Raw genomic sequence first — 10,397 nt, forward strand, 5'->3', positions numbered from 1 at the left:
GTTCGGAGGTATCGTGGGGGCTCTGTAATCTCTGTGACCCACTCAATAAACAGATCGGCCAAAAGCAGTGCTACTGGTAATTTCCTCTCTTGACTGTTGTTGTTGGTCTTCCTCGGCCTCCACTGAAACTCTGTGTTCACTGGTAAAGTTTAGCATATGTTCATGATCGCTCAATTTTGTAGGCGAGGCTTCAGGTTCTGTTACAGTTTAAGTATGCTCATGAACTGAAACTATGCTTTCCCTAGTACTAGTACCCAAAGGCATTCAGTATTCACGACCAAACCGAAGTTTTCAAACTGAACGGAGGGATTCAATTATTCACCGGTTGCAAAGATGAACGCTAGTGAGGAAAATTAATAGTGTCATTGCCTGATAAATGCATGGAGGAGAGAGAGATGGTAAATGACCGGCAGGCGCATGAGGGACCTACAATTATTGTCTCTGAATCAATGTTTTAAATAGCTACGCTATAGCCCGCTATATAGCCTTTTCACTAGGGTGCCGCTAAATGGTCCCATGTACAAATAGCCCGCTATAGCCTGCTATAACCCGCTATAGCTGATTTTAAGATCCGCCGCTATTTGGCAATAGCCCGTTATTTAAAACATTGCTCTGAATGACCCACTGAACAATTACATGTGCCAAAAGCAGTACGTACTATTCAGAGGCATCGTGGGGGCTCTGTATCTCTTGACTTGCTGTTGTTGGTCATCCTCTGTATCTCAGTCCTCATCTCCACCACCGACAGAGTCCTCTTCTCCGTTGCGCTGCCTGGAATAAGGTCGATCCTCCTCGTTGTTTGGTGATCTCCTCCAACCTCCGAGCTCGCCCCTGCCAACTGACTGCCAGAGGCCTTTGACACCCGTGGAGGTATATTTCCTGTCGATTTCTTTCCAGCTGAAGTAAAAAGTACGCTTGGATCAAAAAACTTACTTCTCCTGCTTCACTGCTTGCTTGGGAGTCTGATCGATTTGTGTTGGTTGAATCATTTGGGGTGGCAGTGGAACAGCAAGCAAGAACCATGGAGTTTCCGATCATTATTCAGAGCAGCACGCATCGAATCCACTGACCCGGTTAGCGGCCTGGTAACTTTGGCTCATCTTTCTTGCTACTGTAATATATTTCACATCCATACCTTCTTGTTAATCTGCTGACCCTCCCTTCCAGATCGAGAGAGAGAGCGCCCCTTCCAACTGACGCCTGTGCTGTGGAGGTATATTTCCAATCTATTTTTCCAACCTCGTTGCATGAAGCTTGGATCTAAAAAAGGACTTCTCCTGCGCGCGTGGTTGGCAGTGAAATAGCAAGAAGATGAACTATCGAGTTTCCAGTCGTTCAGAGCATGATGCATCAAATCCACTGAAATCTTTTTTGCTATTCTGCTCTACTGAAATTTTTGGCATCCACACGATCTTGTTAATCTGCTGATTTGCTAGATTATAAATTCTTGTTCCTCTTTGCAGTTGGTAATAATTGAATCACTCCGTCCTGTTTGGTAGAGGAGAGAGGGGTAAATGCATGAAGCATGGCAGATGGACTGATCGTATACAGTACAAGTAATTATTTTCTCTGAATCCCTGTCTCTCTGTGACCCACTCACTCAATAAACACATCAGCCAAAAGCGCTACTGCTCAGAGGTATCAATCATTATCTCTCTTGACTGCTGTTATTGGTCTTCCTCTGCTAGTAATTATTGTATCCACTGAGTGCTGCCATCCCTTGCGCTGCCTTGTTGCCTCCGAGCTCGCCCCTGCCAGCTGACTGCCAGAGACATTTGTGGTATGTTACTTTCCTGTCAGATTTGTTTCCAGCGAAACTAGCAATGCTTGGATCTAAAAGGTGACCTCTCCAGGATGGTAGTGGAATAGCAACAAGTAGAACCATGGAGTTTCCGGTCATTATTCAGAGCACGTTGCATCGGCTAGCGGCCTGGTAAATTTCTCCCTCCCATCTTTCTTGCTGTTCTTATTAATCTGCTGATTGCTAGATTATACCAAGTTTTTATTCTTCCAGATCCTCCGCCGCCGTGTGCCCTTCTCACGCATCTGGCCTCTGGTGCCCTGGCACTGCTTCCACTTCATTGTCCTGCTCTTTTCTGGTCTGCCTATGAAGCATCGAAGGTGAAGCATCGAGGTGAGCTTGGTCCAGATCTAGATATGTTTTAGCTTGGCGACTCTCAGTTTTTGAGCTTGGATTGCATTCAGCTCCTGACATTTATGGATCTGCAGTTTTCCAGCTGATTGGTCCAGATAGCTGCTCCTGCTGATCTCATGGAGGTCGTCACGGGTGCCATGGGCAGCCTGCTCCCGAAGCTGGGCAAGCTGCTCCTGGAGGAGTACAAGCTGCACAAGGGCGTCAAGGAAAAAACCAAGGACCTCCGGAAGGAGCTTGAGAGCATGAACCTTGCCCTCGTCAAGATTGATGAGGTGCCGCGGGACCAGCTCGACAGACAAGACAAGCTCTGGGCAGATGATGTCAGAGATCTCTCCTACAAGATTGAGGATGTCGTCGACAAGTTCCTCATGCACGTCGACCGCATTCAGCCTGACGACACCACCAATGGATTCAAGGGGCTCATGAAGAGGACGGCCGAGTTGTTCAAGAAAGGCAAGGATCGGAATCGGATAGGGCACGCGATGAAGGGCATCCAGGAGGAACTTCAGAAGGTGGCTGCTAGGCGTGACAGGAACAAGGTCGACGGTATGGCTCCTAATACTAGGGAAGCAGTTGTTATCGATCCTCGTCTCCGTGCTCTGTACACAGAAGCGACAGAGCTGGTTGGCATCTACGGGAAGAGGGATCAGGACCTCATGAGTTTGCTCTCCCTGGAGGGCGGCGATGCCTCTAACAAGAGACTGAAGAAGGTCTCCATTGTTGGATTTGGTGGATTGGGCAAGACCACTCTTGCTAGAGCAGTATACAACAAGATTAAAGGTGTTTTCGATTGTCGGGCATTTGTCCCCGTCGGCCGGAACCCCAACATCAAGAAGGTTTTTAGGGATATCCTCATTGATCTCGGCAACTCTAACTCAGATCTTGCATTATTGGATGAAAGGCAGCTTATCAACAAGCTTCATGAATTCCTCGAGAACAAGAGGTATGCGTTACTTCCAGCTGAAACAACTATACTTTGATATGTTCGTTTCTATGCTAGCTATCCAACACTATTATGAGTTTATGATAAATACATTGTAACCATCACAGAGAAGGCTGGTTCAGAATAATTTTTCATTTAGGTCAGTTTCAAGACTGTATAAGCATATATGTTTGATCCTCCTCTCCTCTATCTGAATAAGTAGTAAACTACTTCTCATTGCATTAGTTGCGGTGGCTTAAATTTAATGCCATTGGTCTAGGAAATCCATCTCAGCATTTATACATTTCATCAGAGATATAAGTAATGAGCATAATAAGAGTTGTACTGGATAATACACCAAAATGTAAAGGAAAGAACTCACTTAGTTCTTTCTTTATCCTAACCCACCCCATTAAAACAAAGATCAAATGGTGCATCGTGCACCAAAGGCTGCCCTTTTTCTCTTAATACACCAAGAAGTTAAATTTGCTCTTTGATATCACATTCTATTTCCCCTTTTCGCCTTGTTTAGAAACTTACTATCAGCAGAATATACTCGAAAGGGAAATGTCATGTAAAATTTGAGTCTCCGGGAGTTTTATCAGCGGCCATACAGTATATTGGTGGGCAAATCAGTGCTCCGATCTTTCCAATAGATCTACCTAACCATTGTAATATTTGAAATGTTGTATTCCATCCGATCCAAAATAAGTGTCGTGGTTTTAGTTCAAACGCTTATTTTGGATCAGATGGAGTAACAAATTAATCGTACTTCTATCTATGTCGTTGATGCAACAATTTGCTCTTCGTGTTTTACTCCCTTGAATCTTAAATTTGTATTCATTTTATTCATCATCTGACTGGCAGTGCATAATGCACAGTTCTTAATATCAGATTATCGAGATTGAGACGCCTGATTCTTATTAGTTTGTTTCTGAATATGTGCACTTATAGATGTGTAGTTCCACCCACATATTCTTATGGCCCTAAGCTTTGTGATGTGTATAAACCTTACACTGATACTCTGAACTAATGTAGGTATCTGGTCATAATTGATGATATATGGGATGAAAAATTGTGGGAATACATCAACTTGGCTTTCTCCGACAGGAATAATCTAGGCAGTCGGCTAATCACCACAACCCGCATTGTCAGTGTCTCCAATTCATGTTGCTCGTCGGCTAATGATTCAATTTATCAAATGAAACCTCTTTCTACTGATGATTCCAGAAGGCTCTTCCATAAGAGAATATTTCCCGACAAGAGTGCATGTCCAAATGAATTTGAACAAGTGTCTAATGATATATTGAAAAAATGTGGTGGAGTACCACTAGCCATCATTACTATTGCTAGTGCTTTGGCCAGTGGCCAGCAGGTGAAACCAAAGCGTGAGTGGGATATTCTGCTCCAGTCCCTTGGCTCTGGACTAACAGAAGATAACAGTTTAGAGGAGATGCGTAGAATACTCTCTTTCAGCTATTATAATCTACCATATGATCTAAAAACCTGTCTATTGTACCTATGTATATATCCAGAAGATCACGAGATTAATAGAGATAAACTGATATGGAAGTGGGTGGCCGAAGGATTTGTCCTCCATGGAAATCAAGGAACTAGCCTGTTTTTGCTCGGATTAAATTACTTCAACGAACTCATCAATAGAAGTATGATCCAGCCAATATATGATCCTCTCGGCCAGGTATATGCTTGCCGTGTACATGATATGGTTCTGGACCTTATCTGCAACTTGTCACATGAAGCAAAGTTTGTTAATGTATTCGATGGCACTGGGAATATCATGTCTTCACAAAGTAATGTTCGTCGTTTGTCCCTTCAGAATAAAATGGAAGATCATCAAGCCAAGCCTCTCACAAATATCATGAGTATGTCACGAGTGAGGTCAATTACTATCTTTCCACCTGCTGTTAGTATCATGCCAGCTCTGTCAAGGTTTGAAGTTCTGCGTGTACTTGATATGTCGGACTGTAACCTTGGGGAAAGTAGCAGCCTGCAGCCTAACCTCAAGGGTGTTGGACACTTAATTCACCTAAGGTACCTAGGTCTATCAGGTACCGGAATTAGTAAACTCCCGGCTGAGATAGGAACCCTGCAGTTTCTGGAGGTGTTGGATCTTGGATACAATCCTGAGCTAGATGAATTGCCGTCCACTCTTTTTAAATTGAGAAGGTTAATCTACCTAAATGTTCGGTTCTATAAGGTGGTTCCAACTCCTGGTGTGTTGCAGAATCTGACATCCATAGAAGTGTTGAGGGGGCTCTTGGTCTCTCTGAACATCATTGCACAAGAGCTTGGCAACCTGGCAAGGCTGAGGGAGCTTGAGATTCGCTTCAAGGATGGTAGTTTGGATTTGTATGAAGGTTTCGTGAAGTCTCTGTGCAACCTACATCATATCGAAAGCCTAAGTATTAGTTGCAATTCCAAAGAAACATCTTTTGAACTGATGGATCTCTTGGGAGAACGCTGGGTGCCTCCTGTACATCTCCGCGAATTTGTGTCATACATCCCCAGCCAAATCTCTGCACTGCGAGGGTGGATAGAGAGAGACCCCTCGCATCTCTCGAACCTCTCCGAGTTAATCCTCACGTCAGTGAAGGAGGTGCAGCAGGAGGACGTGGAAATCATTGGGGGGTTGCTGTCCCTTCGATGTCTCGCGATAACGAGCACCCACCAAACACAGCGGCTGCTAGTCATCCGTGCAGATGGGTTCAGTTGTGTGGTATACTTTGAGTTGGATTGTGGATCCGCAGCGCAGATAATTTTTGAATCAGGAGCTTTGCCGAGGGCGGAAAGAGTTGAGTTCAGTCTCGGCGTGCGGGTGGCGAAAGAGGATGGTAACCGTGGTTTCAACTTGGGCCTGCAGGGGAACCTGCTCTCCCTTCGGCGTGGTGTCCGGATTTGGATGTATTGTGGTGGAGCGAGGGTTGGGGAGGCCAAGGAAGCGGAGGCTGCGGTGAGGCGCGCCCTCGAAGCCCATCCCAACCATCCCCGGATTGAAATTTATATGATCCCACGTATAGCAAAAGGTACTCATGATGCACCTAACTACTCACGCTCAACTCCCATCCCAATCATCCCCGATTACGTATATGTTTTTTTCGAAATGATGGACTGACCTTATTACTCTCTGCATTGATTTTGATCTCTGAATCTACCAAGATGCTCATGATGACGATTTGTGTGAGGACGAGGAGGAGAACTGATTTCTGATCCAGAGCGACTCACAATATTGCATCAGATGTGCTCTCGGGTATGTAACAGATATTTGCCTGTTATGTTTTCCATCTTTTATTTGCCTGTTATGTTCGCCTGCTATAACGGCTGTATGGAAATTAGAAACAGATTAATGTATTTACAAAAATTGCTAGACATAAGTATCTGACCAGAAAACTGAACTTGCCCGATCTGTTTTATGGCAAGGGCTGATGAAAGATAAGAATTATTTTATGCAAATTTGTAGAAGGATAGTTAGTAATGGGGAATTTGGGATAGAACTAGATTTTGGGAAGATTTATGGACAGGGGGTGCTGTTTTTGGTGACCAGTACTCCAGGCTATACAACTTATCAATATATAAGCATATCTCTGTAGCTAGAATGCTGCACGCTAATTTCACTGCTCTAAAATTTAGAGGGGGTCTGTATGGTGAAACGGCTGAGCTATCGTATCGATTCTTGCTGATCGTCAAGGTTAGTCTTGAGGAATGAGCAAGATTCATGTAGATGATCCCATAAAAAAGGTTAATGTAAATGGCTTTTAGAGAAGAATGTTGTGGTTAGCATTCACCACTATTTCTGTTGATTCAGAAATGAGCAAGATCATAGTATTTTTGTGGTTAGCATTCAGAAATTATCGGCACAGTTAATCTGAAGCGTCGAGGTAGTGTGGTATAGGAAAGTGTCTTTTGTATACCACACTACCTCAACGCTTCAGATTAGCATGGAGGGACTTTGTGCTTGAGTGATGAATTTCAGGGTAAAGGTAGGAATATGGTTTCTGCTAGGGTAGTGGCTATTATTTGGTCTATATGGAAACTGAGGAATCATAATTGCTTGAAAAATATTTTCCCTATCGATATTAGATGTTTTATTGGGCTATCTTACAGAGAAGAATTGCACGATATGCAGGTAGCAGGGGCGTGGGACGGTGGGGGTTACTGCTGGTGGCAACGGAGATGAATGTTTCCCAAACATTTTGGGTGGGCGCTCGCCGTGCAAAGGTTTCGAACATTCTGGAGGTTGTGTGATGAGCTTCTTTTAAATGGCACTCAGCTTGCAGAAAGAGATATTCCTTGGTTTTGTAACGAATAAGTAAGGTGTTGGGGCGAATTGATCCTTACAAGGATAGCTTTGCTTTGCTTCAGTTGAGGGTCATTGTTGCTCCTCTGTTTTGCATGTTGTTGTTACATGGGAGGGCTAGCCCATGACATGCTGGTGTATTTTGTTTTTTAAGCTGAGCCGGACAAACCTATGGGTGTATAACAGTTTCCTGATGAATGAAATGGGGGGCTCACCTGAGCTCCTTAATTTGAATAAAAACTGCGGTTCACTGTTGGGATTTGTTACTTGAAAAATATTTACAAGTTCTACCAACATGTCTCTGTTACAGACAAATGGAAAGCGTGCTTCCAACTAACAAGCATGTGTAGCCCACTGTAGCAAATTATTTTCGTATTTTTGAAAGTGTCGTCGCAAAGCCAATTGAAGCCTAAATTCGACAGTGGAGGAAAGGGCCTAGAACGAAAAGGGCCATATATGTTTGTACAGAAAGTGGCAGAGCTACAAAGAAAAGATGGAGAGCACAAAAACTTCAAATTCTGAACCATATGTACTCTTGAGTGAATTATATATTTGTTATGCTACCAAATTGGAAACTATTGTTAAACCGTGAGCTAGCAACAATCAATGCCTTTGTTGTGAACTTGTATAAACCGTAAAGGTGGCCTTTGTTGTGAACCAGTAAAATGCAAAGAACAATGGCTTTCCATGGTATAAACTATAAAACAACAAGATTTCGGTGTGGATTATTTATGCTAAAGTCCATAGATGATGACGTAAGTGAAATTTAGGGGAAGAAATTTGGGAAGATTCAGAGAAATTTACCTATACAGCTTGCAGGGGGTGCATGCAGATTCAGAGAAGGACCTCATCAGGTTGGCTCGCCGCTGCTAGCTACGTCGCCTCGCGGAGTCATGGTGGGAGCACTAGGCGGCTGATGTGTGCAACTGTGCCGGTGTGCCGGAAGCCGGCCACCGCGATGGCCGGCGGCTGCTGTGTGCCTGTGTCGCGGCTGCTCCGCTTCTCAATGTTGCGTTACGTGCCTTCGTTGTTTTCTCTGAGAAACAGTGCTGGATAATCACAGTGCTGCGACTTTGATGTGAGCTTCGCTGGGCTGAGGTGTGCGTTGTACTTGCTCAATGCCGGTCAGCAGTTGTGGGCTGGGCTCAACGTAAATTTATTTCTTGCTCCAACACCGGGCAGGCTGCGACCCACAGGCTGGCCTTGCTATAGCTCCGTCAGTGTTTATAGATACAATAAATTTTATTTCTGTTTCTCAAAAAAAAGTTACTTCTAAAAAAAGATACAAAAAATGTCCATATATAGTAGTACTAAGCAACGTTGTTTCTGATTTTTCTTTTCAATTCAACGTGTTCCATATTGCAAATACTGCACTGAATTCAAATCCAAAATCTATAACATAGAAAATACCCCTTTTATGTATAAAGGGCATATCCTAATTTGACTCGTATTATATCAAAACATACCTAGTATTATCAAATTTGTAATGATTTTGTCCATGACATCACAATTTTGCATGTTTTTGTGAGTTTATTTGTGTAAAGATAATGGTCAATGTTTACTAACTGCCACGTGTCTATGTCTAAACTAGCATCTAGTTACGAGAAGAGAGAGTAAATATTTGTAAATGAACTCATAGCGCATCACCTAAGTCACTTTTAGACTAAATAACTGATCTAGCAGAAGACGCAACGCGGGAGCCAACGGAGACGTGAAGATTTCACAAGTGATGGATGCATTGAGTAGCTCGGCGTAACCGACGTCGCCTAGTATTACACAACCCCTTTTTTTTGGAAAACAGCCTCACATCTGTTAATCAAGCCAGTAGTACAAACACCGCCGAAAAATTAAGAAACTCATCAAGGTCCCTAGATCTGATCGGATGCTTTCTCCCGAGCAGGGCAAAGTACACTAACTGGCGCTAAAGGCGCTGGGCAGGTAGTGACTATGTGTGGCTTATTTCGAGACCAAAATAGGTCTCACCGGAAGCGCCTACGACAATGGGCCGTCCTACTACATCATGCTATTGTCACGCGTGTGTTATTTTCTTTTTACTTTTTTTTTTACATTTTCAAAAGAACTAATACATATGTTATGGAAAAATAAATTTGGTAATATTTTTACAAGTCTTCAACACACATTAAAAAAACTGTAAATGTACTGTCAAAAACTGTTCACTCAACTTTAACAAAATGTTAGTACCATTGAAAAAGTAGATGAGACTTTTAAATGTTTATATGCGCTTAAAAGAATGTACATGACATTAAAAAATTATACAATGTAAAACAGTATTAATATAATTCATAAAAATGTTACATCCCAATAACTAATGTACACTATATTTAATAAAATGTTCACGAGTTTCAAAAATAATTGCGACATTTTCAAAAATGTTTTTAGAATGCATAAAATATTTGTATAGTTTTAAAATTTTGTTTTGTATAAACAAAATCAACGTGGATTTGGGAAAGAATTAACATGTATGTAAAACAATGTTCGAAAACATGTATTTGAATTTTTTCGATCATATATTTGAAAATTCATAAATATGTATACAAAAATGTTTCAAGTGTATACAGTAATGTACAATATCTAAAAGAAAGTAGACATCAAAACATATATTTGAAAAAATGCAAATAATTTATTTAAAAATATCAAACATGTATAGAAAATGTCTCATATTTATAGGGAAATGTACACAACCCTATGAAAAAGTTAGACATCAAAACATATATATTGCTGAAAATTAGTCATGATGCAGGAGAAGGCAGCCCAACGGCGGCATAGTGGGCGAAAATGGCAGCCCACCGTGATGGAGATTGGCGGGGGGCTAGGCGGCGCAGGGGTGCAAGAGAAGCCAGCCAGTCGCGATGGAGATTGGCAGGGGGACTAGGCGGCGCTGGGTTGCAAGAGGAGCCAACCCGAAGACGGCATAGATGGGTGCAACGGAAGTTCGTCGCGACAGCTATGTGTCGCCCGTACTGATTCCTAATAGGTATTGCCTA

At 42.7% G+C, this 10,397-nt stretch overlaps 1 protein-coding gene across 9 annotated transcripts; it reads left to right on the plus strand.

Annotated features, from left to right (window-relative positions):
• The first annotated feature begins 609 nt into the window (after positions 1-609).
• Positions 610-7,632, plus strand: LOC109783602 (disease resistance protein RGA5). Of its 9 annotated transcripts, none has more exons than XM_073506645.1 (11): positions 610-870; positions 1,002-1,073; positions 1,168-1,213; positions 1,464-1,638; positions 1,709-1,780; positions 1,854-1,933; positions 2,015-2,134; positions 2,230-3,098; positions 4,116-6,121; positions 6,255-6,345; positions 7,222-7,632. In XM_073506645.1, exons 8-10 carry the CDS (start codon positions 2,272-2,274, stop codon positions 6,296-6,298), a joined length of 2,877 nt encoding a protein of 958 aa, XP_073362746.1. In that variant the 5' UTR covers positions 610-870; positions 1,002-1,073; positions 1,168-1,213; positions 1,464-1,638; positions 1,709-1,780; positions 1,854-1,933; positions 2,015-2,134; positions 2,230-2,271; the 3' UTR covers positions 6,299-6,345; positions 7,222-7,632. The 9 variants fall into 9 exon arrangements, with proteins under 9 accessions (XP_073362746.1, XP_073362738.1, XP_073362740.1 ...); XM_073506643.1 differs by having other exon boundaries at positions 643-870; positions 1,002-1,085; XM_040403702.3 differs by having other exon boundaries at positions 643-870; positions 1,002-1,085; positions 1,759-1,780.
• The last annotated feature ends 2,765 nt before the right edge of the window (positions 7,633-10,397 follow it).

This window comes from Aegilops tauschii, chromosome 1 (assembly GCF_002575655.3).
Source record: "Aegilops tauschii subsp. strangulata cultivar AL8/78 chromosome 1, Aet v6.0, whole genome shotgun sequence".
Lineage (NCBI taxonomy): Eukaryota > Viridiplantae > Streptophyta > Magnoliopsida > Poales > Poaceae > Aegilops > Aegilops tauschii.

Coding starts and splice junctions, on each gene's coding strand:
- LOC109783602 (XM_073506645.1), top strand. CDS start 2,272: ATGGAGGTCGTCACGGGTGCCATGGGCAGCCTGCTCCCGAAGCTGGGC. Junction 3,099..4,115: donor GAATTCCTCGAGAACAAGAG/GTATGCGTTACT, acceptor GAACTAATGTAG/GTATCTGGTCATAATTGATG. Junction 6,122..6,254: donor GATCCCACGTATAGCAAAAG/GTACTCATGATG, acceptor GAATCTACCAAG/ATGCTCATGATGACGATTTG.